Source organism: Glycine max, chromosome 15 (assembly GCF_000004515.6).
Source record: "Glycine max cultivar Williams 82 chromosome 15, Glycine_max_v4.0, whole genome shotgun sequence".
Lineage (NCBI taxonomy): Eukaryota > Viridiplantae > Streptophyta > Magnoliopsida > Fabales > Fabaceae > Glycine > Glycine max.
The window spans coordinates 6,831,130-6,847,190 of NC_038251.2; the positions used below are offsets into that span (position 1 = coordinate 6,831,130).

General features: G+C 27.9%; 1 protein-coding gene across 1 annotated transcript; it reads right to left on the reverse strand.

Annotated features, from left to right (window-relative positions):
• Nucleotides 1–124: 124 nt before the first annotated feature.
• On the reverse strand, nt 125–12,962 carry LOC100791176 (uncharacterized). Its single transcript, XM_041010101.1, has 10 exons — nt 12,629–12,962; nt 12,342–12,466; nt 11,845–12,090; nt 9,615–9,855; nt 9,314–9,486; nt 2,098–2,395; nt 1,711–1,835; nt 1,356–1,601; nt 738–987; nt 125–538 (listed from the first exon to the last, which is right to left on the reverse strand). The coding sequence occupies exons 1-10, from the start codon at nt 12,876–12,878 to the stop codon at nt 261–263; spliced, it is 2,232 nt and encodes a 743-aa protein (XP_040866035.1). The 5' UTR covers nt 12,879–12,962; the 3' UTR covers nt 125–260.
• Nucleotides 12,963–16,061: the final 3,099 nt, after the last annotated feature.

Below are 16,061 nucleotides of genomic sequence, written 5' to 3' on the forward strand. Positions count from 1 at the left end.
GTAGGAACCAAATCATTATGGTGCATTGATTTTGATTTGCATTCCATAACAACAATTGTCCCTGCATTCCATGACAGCATACACGGCATAGCCAATCAAACAATTCAATACAAATTGGATCATATTCGAGGCAGGATAGCCAATTTATTCACTTGATTCATTCCACTTTGTCGTTCAATTCAGTGGCAGGCCATTACTTAATACATATTCAACTCACAATTATTTCAACTCCATATGAACGACTACATGATAACCAGAACTTATTCAGTGGCACTAAGTTGTGAAGTGGACTCATTTGTGAGCTCCAATTCCATCTTAATTTCATGATCAACAAGGTGCTTGATATCCATTGGATAAGTGAAGGCTGAATTAGTGGTAGAATTATAAGATGTCAATGCATTGAGTAGGTTCCATTGCTCGGTGGGATGGAAAGCATCAAAAAACACATAGTCATTCCTATTATAGCACGGCTCTTGATCAGGAACACACTCCCCTGTTAATCCCGGTAGGCAGCAAGGAGTTTCCGGAACCGGAAAACCTGAGACACATCAAATATGTATGGTTATATGTATTGTACACACCTCAATTATTGAAAAGGTCGCAAGTTTGATCCTCCTGTTAACAAAAACTAACAATTAACATTTATTGATAAAAAAAAACGTCAGTGGAAAACAATCAATTATATTGCTTTTAATTTAGAGAAGTGGAGTGAAGAATAAGAGAACCAAGTTCATTACCATATTTATCGCGAAGCTCAATGGCCAATGCTTGAGTGTTTATAAAGATGAATTTGGAATTAGCATAATAGAAATCATTGTTGAATTGATCCACTCGAGCTTTAAGCTTGTTATTGAAATTGAATGCAGCGAGATTTTGCTCTTCAGCACATGATCCATTTGTCCCATGAGCACTCACCATACCTGGGGTGCATCCTATAAGGCCCAACCCAGCCAAGGCATACTTTCTTGCTCCAATGTCATGTAAAGCCTGCCCATACAAATCAAATTCTCCTGCTCAACCATCATATCATATATGGTGTAACTTCATTTGACATGCTATTATTATTATTATATCGTCCTACAAATCTTTCTTTTTTGATTTCTCATGATTTCTTCGTTGAGAGATAATGTTGTTCGAGACACGATCAAATATTAAATATAAACACCTACAAATTCTTTAGATATTTTATAATAAACAAAATATTAAATGAAAAAGTTAATGCATTTAATGTCTTCGAAACATAAAGGAGTTTAATACTTTCTGTACAAAACAAGTAAAACTGTTAGTAGATATTATGATAGGATTTAAAATTATTCATATTCTAATCATTTGTGTAACAAAATTTCAATGGATACCTGTAAATTCAGAGATAACTCTTCAATCAGAACTTGTGTAAACTCCTCAATGGTATAAATGGTGCTTGTTGGGTAGAACGGGGGAAGGAAGTAATTGCCCATGTAATCATTGCTGCCTATGTTCACATAATACAAGCATTTTTCAAGGTATTGTCGAGCTAAGTCAGGACTTCCAAGTTTGGTAGCAATTTCAGATACTATGACTCTGTGATTTGCTAACTGTAATCCCAAGCCGATAGCAGCACCCTGCATTTGCGTTAATTTAGTAGCATGCATGAGAATTGTAACACAAGCGCTCTACCATAAACCAATTGAAGATCAAGAAAAGAAAGAAACAAGACTCTTTGATTTATACATAATGCCAGCCAGTTTCGTTGCGTATACCAGATCCACCTGATGCATAGTTAACACCTTTAAGTATGTCTGAACCACTAGTGTTTGCAAAGGGTGGGATAAATTTCTCAAATCCCAGAAATTGAGCTGCAATTGTAGAACTCTAGTGTGAGCTTGAACAAAATGTATAGAGCAAGAGAAAGGACACTTGGCTCTATAAATAAATATAGTTTTTATTCTTTCACCACTACTAAAAAATTGCTGAGTTAATTAACAGAAGGTAGTCCATCACAACTCAAAACAATTCATAATGAGGTTTGAATTTAAAATCTTTAATTGCTGTACTGAATGCTAAATATATACTTTAAGGAAAAACAAGAGGATCTTAATTAGTGTAAAGAAATGTTACTGATTATGTCAATTTCTGTTCGGCCATTGGTATATCTCCCAGTTGGTCCTAATGGAAAGTCGATCCCATATGGTCTGAAATTAGATTTTGAAGTGGTTGGAAGTTCATTGTTGTTTCCACTATCAGACATAGAGTCCCCAAAGATAAAAAGGCAAGGCACTTGAGACACCCCGTGGACACAATGTTGCATGCAATTAGCAACCAAGAAAACAAGAAACATAACCAACCATGACTTGGTTTCACAAGCCATCTCTAAGAACAAGACTAAAGGTGGGAATGTAGTAGGGTGGTGTGGTAATGGTTATGAAGCTTTGTCTCCCTTATATAGAGTATTCGTGGGCCGATTTTGGCTAGTTTTAGCTAAATTTAAGATTCAATTTAATCAAATTTGATCGGTTTGGTTCACTTTAATTTTCACAATTTTTTTAAAACTTAACTCATTCATGAACAGTTTGATTCGATTCAAGCTAACAAATTACTCACTTAATTAGATCTTTTTTCTTTAGAATTATTATTTTACATCATGATACATCCAAATATTCAATGTAATATCATCAAATGTCTCAAAGTAGTAAAATTGATTCATTTAATATCATCAACATAATATTTTACAATAGACTAATATAAATTAAAATAAAATATTTTTCAATGAGATGTATTATAATAATATGAATCATAACTATTTTCTACCAACTAATTTCTTGTAATAAGCTTCGTTATAACTAAATTTGTTACAATCAAATTTAATTGATATAAAATATAATTTATTAATATTATAAACATAACAATAATTTAATATAAAAAATATAAAACAAATAATAATGTACCTAACAATAATACTTTAAAAATTTCAACACTAATCCAAATAACTCTAAAACTTTTGATCGATTCAGTTCAATTTTAATCGGATTTATAAATTTAAATATGCGATTCAACCCGTATGATTTTAATTTATTCGATTTAATATTAATCCAAATAAACAAATTATCCAATTCAGATCATTCAAATTCACATATGACCAGTACCGGTAAACACTGATATCTTATATTTAGTGAATCAAAATAAAACACATGAAGAATGATTGGTTAGACATGTTTAACTTACCGCAAATAAAAACAAAAGAGCTAGAGCAATGAATTGAGTATTGAGGGTATGTATTTTATTAAGTTTATTACCCGTGGGACACGCGCCATTATTGGAATGCTTGTAGAACTACATGAAAATTGATAGTACATTTAATTTAACCCCTTTGACATAAAACATGTGGCTAAGATAGTTTCAGTACAGTCAGATAAGACATTGACTTTCAGTTTGCAGTTTGGTCAGAAAACAAATACTACATACATACATACATACATAATATATGTAGATGTATGTTGTGCAAATCATCCATGGACAAGATCATTATTATAGGATGGAATCATGCAACTTCACTCCATGGGAAAGAGAAGACGTGTAAAGGTGTTCATCATATCTCAAGAGATGGTAAGATGGACGTGGCAACTTCTTAGACACTATAAGGAGACATGGTAAGATGATGGCCCCTCAATTAATTCCCTCTCCAACTAACTGTCTAAAGTGTCAAAGTTCAAAAGATGATGGCCCCTCAACTAATTCCCTCTCCCCACAACGTCTCCTTCCAACAAACAATACGTGAGAGGCTTTTGTTTGGTGCTTCAAAAATGTTTGTAACAAGTATTTATTTTTAATGAATGTGATAAATATATCTTTATATAATGAGAACTCATGATAAATAAATATGTTCACTGTATAAAGCAATTAATTCAGTCCTTTAATTACATAAAAGACTAATGCAATAATATTTTATAGGATTAAAAAACTTTAAAGCCCAAATCTATAACACTTATCAATCTCTTCAACTCTATTATATATGAGTAATGTTATAAAAAAAAATGAAAAACGAATATATTTAATTTCCTGAAAACATAAAACACACATTATATACTTATCATAAAAAAATAAACTAGAAAAAAATGTAGAAAATTTTGGAAAAGTAATTATATGTAAATCTATCATTTCAAACACCTTATTAGCACATTATTTTTCAAATTTCTCATTCTTGATACAGGTATAAGCAAATCACACCCAATTTGTGAATCCGTCCTACCTAATTACATTTTTGTATAAGTTGGATTGGTTGAATTTTTTTAGTACACAATTAGAATTAGAATTAGATTGAGTAACAAGTTTATGAATTACAAATTCAATCAATTTGATCCAACCCAACTACAAAATAAATATAAATAAAAATACCAGTTGTCTAATTTTATGTGTCATATGTGAGATTGTGAGTTACAAAAATATAAAAATAATATTAATTATCCAATTTCATGTTTTATGAATACTAGTCGTTAGTTGCTAAGCAGTTTTATAATTATTGTTTTATGATTACTATTTTGACTTTTCAATATTTTGATAATGATTGTTTGTGTGTGTTTAAGTATTATCCAACCTAATTCAACTCAATTAAATTTAAGCTTAAATTGATTCACAAATTTTCATATTTTTACTATATATTTTAATTAGATCCTGGAAATTTTTAGTTAAACCTAAATTTTTATAAACCAATTTAAAATATAAGAATTCCCATAATAACTAAACCTAAATTTAATTAAATTAAGTTAAAAATAAGACTAAATTTAACCCAACTCAAATCATTTTCTCTCCTACTTTTCAATCTCTCTTTTTCTTTTTTTTTTCTTGGTGTACTGCAGTGGAATTGTCCACCAATCTTTATCCACACCCTACAAAGTGAGACTATATGCATGGGTGTACAGTGTACTGTGTGTTTTGGGTTAAAATTTACTCTCAACTTTACACCACGTGGGAGCGTCTTCTGACTTTTGGCAACCGAAAATACACAACAATTCCCCCTATCTGTTTTGAGATTAATAGCATATACGATGATAGTTTTTATTTTTATTTTTATTTTGACATGATATTAATATAAATTATTTCTGATGAATGTATAATTTATTTCATACTTAAAAATTAATAAAAATTTGAATCTTAGATTATTTGAGTAAAAATTACAAATTATTATCACTTGTGTCATTGGTCTATGATGCTAACTTATTGCTTAATCATTGGTTTGATAAATTAAGAATCAGTTTAGAAAAATAATTTAGTGACTTTATTTTTTAAAAAGATTAATTTAGTGACTTAGTGAACACAGTGTTCTCAGCTCATATCATCCGAAACCATTTAATGTGGACAGTTTCCCGAAATCATAAATCCAATACTTTTCTGAAGCTACCAACCAAATCAAAGAGTAAGCCCAAAATATGGTATCAAATCGTACGTCATCCTCAGTCTTCAGATAAGTAATCTTTATATATTTATATTACTCCCTATATCCCTGATTAGCAATTTCAGTCCGAATTTCTAAAATGCAGAATTTTATGTGTACGCATATATAACTTCTGATACTCTTTTTTCCCTAATACGGAGGGTAACTATTAATTACTCCTGTACATTGGTTTGATTTGCCAAGAAATGTATTAATTAACTTATACCATAGTAATGTTATAGCTTTAGTTCTTCGGGCCCCAGTATATATTATGAGTATGAGAGGACCAAGGTGTAATATTGACGATCAAGTTGATAAGTACCCATTTGTAATTTGTCGATCTTCTTCAAAATATTTAGGAACAAAATATGTTTTTGGTATGTCGAAAAGTTTTCGTTGATTTTAAGTCTTTCTAATTTTGAAATATGTGTTTTTTTTATCTTAATTTTTTTTTTACCCTTCTATAAAGTGTTATTTAAGTACTTTGAAGATCAAAGGTGATTTATTTTAAATTTAGAAGGATGAAAATTTGAGATTTTAAAATTAGAGAGACTAAAAGAAAAAAATTACAAATTTGAGAAAAACCAAAAACATATTTTATCCAAATATTTATTTAAACTTACATGCATTAGTCACTTTTATAATGAATAAATGTCTATCAAAATAAAACACAACTTTTATAATGAATGAATAGTTACTTTAGTAGTTTAATTCCTAAAATTGGAAGGCGCATTATTAACATAAGTTTGGAGAAAAGAAATCACAGTAAGTAATTAAATTTAAGGACTTATTTAATTTGATATTTTAGAGACTTATTTAATATAATTTTAGTTTCAGAGATTAATAATGTGACAATACTTTCCAATTTTAAGAACTAGAGTGATTATTTACTCTCTTTTCTAATCATCTTGATTTATAGATATTATTACAGAATAATTTATTAATGCGTGCGCAGCACGAGCTAGTATATATTTTATAAAACTTTGTCCCATAATACATGGAGAGGCTGAAGGCTGTCTCCTTTGTCGTACACTGGACATTATTTTAGGAGAAAATATATTTTTTTAAGATAAAAATTAATCAAAATATAGGAAATACAATCTAGTTTAAGAATTTAATAGACATCTATTGCTGATATAAATATAATTTTTTAGGCTATCAACAAATTAAAAATTATTTTTATTATAACTTTATAATAATTATTATACCATTAAACAAAATTATCATATATATTGTAATTTATGATTTAGTGACAATGTAAAAGACCTTTATATTATCATGTATTATTTACTTTTAATATATGTAAAAAAAAAAAATTATCATATACAAAAGGATTATTGAGTTTTGACACCTATCAACAAATATTCTTTCTTCCTATTATTACTTTTTTTATATATATTTTCTTTGTTTTACTGCTCTTATCTTTGTTTTTCTAGGTATTTTTTGTATAAGACTCCAATGTGCTCGTGGCCTCAAGGGCAAGAGTCTATAGCTATTTTTTTTAGTTATAAATATAGTTAAGATTATACTTTGCAACAAGCTAAAAGATGATTTTATTTTTTTATTGAATGTTTACTAGTATACATTCAAAATAATTTTTTTATAAAATTTAATTAAGTTCATTTATAGATTATTTTTGTGGCATGTATATAGGAGAGACGTTTCGTATTCTTTTATAGATTTTTCTCTAGAATATAAATATAATTAATGTTTTGAAACATATAATTATGAATATTTTTGTATGAAATCTTATACTTATATATTTAGTGGTGAAATTTTTAATTTTTAAATTTGGTCACCCTTGCCATCCAAGACTAGCTCCCGTCCCTGTGATATGTGATTGTACACAGGTCAAATAACAAGTAAACTTACTATACAAGGCAAATGACATGGGTAATCTCTCAAGGATTTTTAATTGCTGTCAACCACTTAGGAACGTTAGAAAATGAGGATTTGAATGTTTAAGAGAGAAAACATATTAAAATCAAGAAAGAATTTGATTTAATAAAATGACTAATCAACTTGTAAAGTTTTCTAATCGGGCCTACTATTAATTTCTAAAGATTTAATCACAATTCTTGATTCAATTCTAGTGTGACCCCGAAATTAACCAATTCAACATCAATAAATTTCAAGAGAAATCCTATATTAAGGATTCGGGATTTGATTAATTTTGGTTTAATGATCAAGTGTCCTCTAAGTCACTAAATTAATCTTTTCTTGGAATTTTGCTGCTAATCTCATGCTGTTTTGATCTCTGCGCGCAGATTAAAATATGCTCAAAAAATTATACATGTTATTATATAAGCACACTTCTATTCTATCATCAACTTGTGATTGTTTATGTTATGATTCTTGCATGCTTTTCCCTCTCTCTCTGTCTCACAAAAAAGTTTTAAATTGAAAATTTTAAATTCATCAAACATGTGTTTAGATGAAATATTTGTGCATTGAAAAAATTACTACTCTAACCAATCTTCAATATAATCAATAAAAGTATTTTTTTATCTCAAATATAAATAAATATTAATTACTTATATTTTATTTGATAAAATTTTCTCTAAAATAAATTTCATTTAATAAGATAAAAAAAATTATGTTTAATATCAAATTTCAATAAAGAATAATTTAGAAAAAAATATTTATTTTTTAATTAAAATTATCACAATTTAATATAATTAATTAATTTTCTTAATAAAAAGTAAAATATTTTTTTTCTTATAATCGAAATCGAAAAAAATATTATTTAATATATTATATTAAAATACAGAATCAGAAGAAGCATAGGTAAGAAATGTCTTTGTCGTTTTTGTTTTTTGTCAAAACTCAAAAGAAATGGCACCTCAATGTCAGGACCAAGTTTCTGTACATTTCAGACGGAAAACGATCAGACGCGACAGTGGGCCCACCATCCACATACCGTAGTACACCTTCCTCTTGCGTTATGGAGGATTAGGATAATAACTTGGTAGTTTTTGTTTTTATTCTTTTTTCTGTTTTCCTTTTGAAGTGGAGGAGGTAGTAGTTGAGATCCTGAGTTTATAATTTTTTTTAAATGTAATAAAAATTGTGCCAATTTAAAATACTAAAATGGATCAATTTGTGAATATAAAATACTAAAATAAGATTTTTAAAAACGTAATGAACCAAATTGATATTTTAATATATAAAAACTAGTTTATTTACTTTCTTGTTTTTTTTCTTTATTTAGTGATAATTTATTAATATGTTTATAATAATATACTTGATACCAATAAATTATTAATCCAAATTCGAGTGGTATTTAATTATCAATACAGTTGATAAACTCCATATCATGTCTGGGTAAAAGAAAAAGAATATCAACCAACTTGATGGCTTATATTGTCAGTTACTTTTTTTTTTACAGTAATATGATTCGTTTAAATGTTGATGATACAATCGCTAAAAGAAGGTGGAGATAGTAAACATCAGTACAATATTAAAAAACGACAACTTGTTCACCAGCATGGCCCAAAACCAACTAATGAACCATGTTAAATTAAATGCACTAAGTTTCAATACAACAAGAGAATGTGTTATCAGCAATCCTTATCTATATATTTCAACACAAGAGAATAAAAGGAGTAGTATATAACTATATATAATACTCACATCTTCAAACAATGGAACAGAATAAAATTTACTCTGAAATATAAAAACATTATATGATTGATGATAAACATTAAGGTCGTGTAGTATATTTATTTTATAGGTGGGTATAAAGAAAAGGCACAACGAGACTATTTAATAACATGTTTTGCCGGATTGAACTCGGCACACATTCAGATTAATACAAGTTGTATATTATGCATGATAAGAATTTTTTTTAAGGACACAACCATACATATATATGTAGTTTGAACTGAATAATCATCAAGACTCAACAAGGTTCTGGAATTGGCTTACTGAACCCATTGCAATGAAATTGCAGGCAGCTGATGAGACATGGTATTCATCATAAAACACGTGTGCATTTCTATTCTGGCATGGTGTTCCATTCTCAACACACTGTCCATCTGGCCTCGTAGGGCAACAAGGAACATTCGCAACGGTGAAACCTGAAACGTGTTACACACGGACAATGCATGGTTAGTAAAAAGAATTTATTATGTTTTATTTCTTAATCATCCAATTCATCTTATATCTTGATCTAGAATGTGTTAAGAAAATGGAAATGTGTATGTACCAAGGGATTCATCAAGGGCTCCAGCTGTGCTGTTTACAAAGCTGAATTTGGAATCAGGGAAGGTGTTTTTGAATTGGTCCACTTGAGATTTAAGCTTGTTACTGAATAGGAACGCAGCATTATTGAGCTCAGCAACACACACTTCTCCATTTGTCCCACGCCTAGATATGGCATTTGGAGTGCATCCTATAAGACCCAGCCCAACTATCGCGAATTTTCTTGCCCCACTCCTATGCAGTTTCTGTACTCATCCATTAATATTAGTGGCCCAAAGTTAATAATTAGTACAAATAATTATCTTTATGTAATTACATATGCATGTGTGAAAATTGAAATACGAGGACAATGAACCTATTTTGAACGTTTGAAGTCCTTGTCCTATTAGGATCTTAAAAAGAAAAGATTATTTGACATGCCTTGAGAAAAGAGATCAGCAAAGGAAAAAGATATGATGAATAATGTTATTAAAAAGAAAGGTAAAAATATTTTTTAAAAAAGGATATAGCATGAGTATGAAAATTAGAGTGTGGAAAAAGTCGTTGTTTGAACTTTGAACCCACCCTCTAATTTTGTTAACTTAATTAAGTTTTTTACTCCTAAAAAATCACATTTTTGTTAATTTGGTTATTTATTTTGAATTTTTCTAGTGAAACTTCTAATATATATACATATATATTACAAAATGATTCCGTTAATTTATTTTCCTCAATTTTTAAAGCAGCTTAAAGTTTTAAGGAGGCCAGGTTTTGGCTCGCATTTGGTTCAAAATCAATTGCAACCCACTCCATGTAGACGGAGTGTTGCTTCCTGCACCACCCTATCATCTCATTACATTACGTAATGTTTAATCTATAATGTAATTTTACATTACATATTGACCATTTCCTAATATAATGGGGTGCCTGAAGCAAAATTTGGAGGTGCTGAAAGTTTCACTCATGTAGAAATCATTTACACGGGACATTAGTTATCCTTTTTTATTTTTTATTTGTTGAAGACATTGGTTTAATACTATGGGTATTTTAGGAAAATTTTATACTCGAGTCATACTCTACTATAATCGCCAAATTTCATTTTATTTTATAGTTTTTTGAATTGTAAATTCTTAATTAAAGTTTCATAATTAAGTAATTTTAACATTTCACTTTTTTTTAGTAGAGATTACATATATTTTTCATTGAAGATAATTTTGTTCAAATTGAGTAGGATAATCATAATCTTTAACAAAATTTATCAAAAATTGAATCTAAAAAAAATTAATTTCAAAAACCTTCTTTTGATAGAGATAATAACTACAAGTATTATTAAAATACTGTACAATCATTACATGCATTTAGACAAATTGATTTTTAGTATAATACCTATTATAAAGTTTAAATTAAAGCGTGACTTGATTCTTTCTATAAGGTTCAATGTAAAATGCCACCTATATCAATTTTATTTTTTAAATACCTCTTTTTAGTCATCAACAAGAGCTAAAAGCCCCCAAAACTAGAAACCTCTATAAAAAGATATACCAACACTATCGGCTGAAATATACAAAGACAAAAAGTCTGGAACTGAACTGAAAATAGGTGCATGATAACGAGAGAAATATAATCCATTAAAGTCAATTCTAGGATGACATGATACCGAGAGAAATATAATCCGTTTGTTATTTTCTCCTATAGGTATAGTTTTAGGTATATTTTTGGAAAAAAAATATTAATTCAATATAAATATAATATTTTTAACTAAAGTTCTTAATCTTTATAAATTAGTTAGTTGAATATTTTAATAAGTCAGAGGTATGATTTATACTCATAATAAGGCATTAATTTTTATTGTTAGTATTTCTTTCAATATCTTTAATATAGGGAAAAAAAGTCAAGACCACTAATATCAAATTATAGTATTTTTTTGCACTCATTCTATATTAAAATTTTCAACTATTAGAATAAAAAAAAGGCAAAACTAATCATATTTTCAATTTTCACGCAAAATAATTTTTTAATAACTTTTTATACAAGTTTTTTTTGCAGAAATGTAAATGTATAGGTAAATGAACCATTACGTAGGAGACCTCTATAAACTATAAGACCCGAAAGCACACCTCCAAAAACTATCCAGGCCTACTATTATAATACTTGATCCAGTAGTTTGATTTCAATTTATTTATAAAAGTAACCCCACGTCAATTTGTGAGACAATTAGAGAAAGTGAAAAAAACAAATAGAAAATTGTAAAATACCTTTATATCATCAGAATACTGCTTTATAAGAATGTCCGTATATCGCTCAAGGGTATAGGTGCGGCTTGTTGGGTAAAACTGGGGAAGGAAGTAATTGTTTATGTAATCATTGCTACCTATGTTCACGTAATACAAGCACTTCTTAAGGTATTCTCTAGCTCTGCCACTTCCTCCAAGTCGTCTAACGATTTTGGTAATCGTTGCTCTGTGATTTCTAATCTGTTCTCCCAAATGAATATTGTCACCCTGCATTGTTTAACACTAATTTAGTGGCATGCATGTGTCAGCATTCAAACACAAATCCTATAAAATTACATCAAAAAACAATTAGAGAGTGTAATATTTTCAAACATTAAGGGGCTAGTGTAACTGATATATAAGGAGTATTACTATAACATTTTTAAATATAAAAGAGTCGATGTAGAAATTTAAAAAAAAAATGATGTTATGTGTAATTTAAAAAAACAAAAGATGAATGTAATTTGCTGGATTAATACCAGGTGCTTGCCGCTCTTAAAGAGAATACCAGCTGCTCCAGATGCATAGTTGGCACCTTTAAGTATGTCCGAGCCACTAGTGTTTGCATTGGGTGGAATGGGTTCCGTAAATCCCAAATATTCACCTGCAATAATGGTTAAACGTTATTATATGAAGGTAAGTAAGAAAATAGAACTGGGAAATTAATTAAGGACTCATGGGATGATCAAGTAAAGATAAGCTTTTTTATTTTATTTATCTTTTTGGTGATTGGAAAAAATGGTGAATTAAGTATAGAGAAGGTTACTAATGAAGTCAATTATATTTTTTCCATTGGTAAATCTTCCGGTGGGGCCTGTTGGGTAGTCGATGCCATATGGTCTGTAATTGGAACTTGCATTTGTTTGAAGGTTGTTGTTATTTCCATTGTCAGATAGAGAGTCCCCAAGGACGAACATGCAAGGCACTTGCGATTCTCCATGGACACATTGTTGCATGCAATTTGTAGCCAATAGAAATAGAGATAGAGCCAACCATGGCTTAGTCTTAGCTTCCATCTTGATCGATGTAGCTAGGTAGAAAAGCTAATGAGACAAAAGAGTTTGGGTTACTATATATATATGATCCAGGAAGTAAGGAGTGTGGCAAGTGAAAGATGAAAGGTACATGTATATATGGGGTGGGGTGACAAAGTTGTTCAAAATTTGGAAGATTATTATTATTATTATTAAGTAGTCAGAATAAAGAAATATTGAAGGACAACGAGTTTGGCATGTTTTTCTTGTTTGTTAACCAAATTAAGGTGACATTAGTGCTAAGATGACGAATTTGGCAATTTGTTACTAATAAAAGCAAAGAAGGTCCAAACTAATAAATATTTCAATTTAATTTGCACCGATGAACACGAAATCCTTGATGAACGTGCGACCATATATCCTTGTTTTTGCATTTTGCTCAACTCCTGTGTTGAAAAGTAAACATACACCAAGCAGCAGCAGGCAAGCACGTTCAACGGCTTTTTTTTTTAGTTTCATGATATATCTTGATTTGATATTCAAACTTTGATTTTAGTTTCTTTATTTTCCATTTAGTCATCTATAAAAATTATGTGAATTTAATTCTATTTTTCACTTTGTGACAGGAAAAAACTGTCACTTGTGAAGTTTAAACAAAAAAGAAGGATTATATTCTAATATTATTAAAAGTTAAAGGATGCTTGAAAGTATAAAAATTAAAACCAAATTTAAGAAAAAAAATAAAAAATTAAATTATATTGATGTAATTTTAATAATTATTATATTATTTTTATAACTTAATATATAATATAATGTAACTAATTATTGGATTATATCTATATAATTATTGTTTATGTTAAATTTTATTAAAATTAAACAATAACAAGATAATCAAATAATTTATGTTTTAATATATTTAATATTATATTGATTTTAATCTATTTGAACGGGATAAAACGCAGAAACTAAAATCATATTTTTCTCTTTTTAATATAAAAAGTCTCTTTTAAAATAAAATATGATATGTTAAAGAAAAAAATTCCTTTTGAACTTTAATTATTAAAATTTGAATTCAATTTCATTTAATTTTGATTACGCACTTTACTTAACTGTTTAGTATTTTAGATTTTTAGTTTCTTATCTTAAATTTTATTTTTATATATTATTTTAATTTATTACTATGTTTAACTTTAATGAATTTTTCATTGTTTCTTATCTTTTGTATTTACAACCTTTTAATCTTATTCTTTTATATTCTTATAGTCACAAGTTCTAATAAAAATAATATTTATTTAATTTTTTATTTATATATTCATTAACTTAAGTTTTGTTTATATGAATGATATATGAGTTTAAAAACTTGCAAGTTTCAATAATGAAAATATTTTAATATTTACTTTTTTTGTATATTTACATTTGAGTTTTAATTATGCTAAACTTATATATTTTGGATTATTTTGAACAAGTTTTAACGATAAAATTAAAGGGAGAAATCTAATTCAATATTCTTCGACTGAAATAAAAATAAAATATTCATGTTAAAATTGTTGCATGCAATTTGCAGCCAATATATAGAAATAGAGATAGAACCAACCATGGCTTAGTCTTAGCTTCCATCTCGATGTAGGTTGGGTTATTATGATCCAGAAATTACAAGGTTGGGGTGGCAGTGTGTGTCCTAGTTGGAAGATTTTTTTTCTTACAATGAAACTAATGAAGCAGTAACTAACATTATTGCAAAGATGACGAGTTAGGCAAGTTTCGTTACTAATTAATAACAACAGAAGGTCTACAAAAGAAGCTCTAATTAATAATTCAGACCGTTGAATTGGGTAAATTAATATTGATACGGATTGTATTAGCTTAATGGTTTTAGATATATATACAGAATTTTCCGGTCTATCCAAAACAACTTTTTAAAAAAAAAAAAAAATCTTTGAAACATGATGTAAAAAAATGAAAAAAAAAACTCATATATATTGAACTTTGATTATAAAACTTCATATTTGATTTCATTTCATTTGATTGCTTCAATAATTTTAATGTTATCATTATGTTTTGGCAACGGTATTGACTGCATGCATGTATTGTCTTTTTTGGGGGGACTTTAATTTTTCTGTTAATTTTAATCTTTACCTATGCATGCTGCTATGCTCCATGCATGTATCGCTTCTGATACTCTGTTAGTGTTTTCCATCCGTTTGTAGTTGGTTCGAATTAACCCTGAGCTTTGCGGGATTGGTTTGCATTGGTTATATATTTGTTATTTGGTTATTTTCTCATGCCTAAAAAGATCTCGCTTTTTCAGGAAGAAAGCCAGATATAGGCACTTGGGTCGCATTAATCAATATCTTAATTCCTTAAGAAATTGGTTAAAAATCAAAAGAAAAAATTATTAATAAAAATCATTAGTGTATAGAAAAAATTATAAACATAACTTCATACGTGTTAATAAATATTTTTATTCTTTTAATTCCTTAATTGATATCTAAGGACATTCATTAACATTTATTTATCTATTTTTTATTGGATGAGGTAAAAATAAATAAGAAAATAATCCTAAATGGTCTTCGGCTTCATTTTGTATAGGAAATGATATGATTAGGCAACCCACATTTAATTGTCTTGATGATTATGTAAGGCACTATGCTAGGTGATTTTTTTAACGCAATAATTATCCAATAGAATTAATTCAAATAATAAGATTCAATTATTAATAGATTAACTACTTAAAGGATATAAATAAAGATAAATAATAATAATAAAACTAAAATATTTAAATAAAAATTAATGAATGAACTCTAAAAAATGCACTAAAAATAAAAATAAAAGCTATTATAGCCAATGAAAAAACTGGTTGATATTTTAATCCTTAAATTTAAATTTAAAATTAAAAAAATAAAAATATAAAGCTTTAGTAATAATCACTTTCATTGATCAAAATAAGTAATAAGCAATTTTTTTAAAGAATTAGGACTAGTTTGCTTAAGTTTATTTTTTAAAACAAGTATTTTTTAAATAAAATAAAAATTTTATGATTTTTTGATGTGTTTGTCTAAATTATTTTTTAACTTAAAATAAACAATTTTATATTTTTTGAAAAATAAATTTTATCTGTTTTTTTAAAAAAATATATTTATATAAGAAGCATTTATTTTAAATTTATTTTTTCAAGTTTAAAAAAATTTATCCTCAATAATAATTACTTTGAATATACTTCCGATT

Coding starts and splice junctions, on each gene's coding strand:
- LOC100791176 (XM_041010101.1), bottom strand. CDS start 12,878: ATGGAAGCTAAGACTAAGCCATGGTTGGCTCTATCTCTATTTCTATTG. Junction 2,396..9,313: donor TAAGCCAATTCCAGAACCTT/GTTGAGTCTTGA, acceptor GCTTCATAACCA/TTACCACACCACCCTACTAC. Junction 539..737: donor TGAGCTTCGCGATAAATATG/GTAATGAACTTG, acceptor GATGTGTCTCAG/GTTTTCCGGTTCCGGAAACT.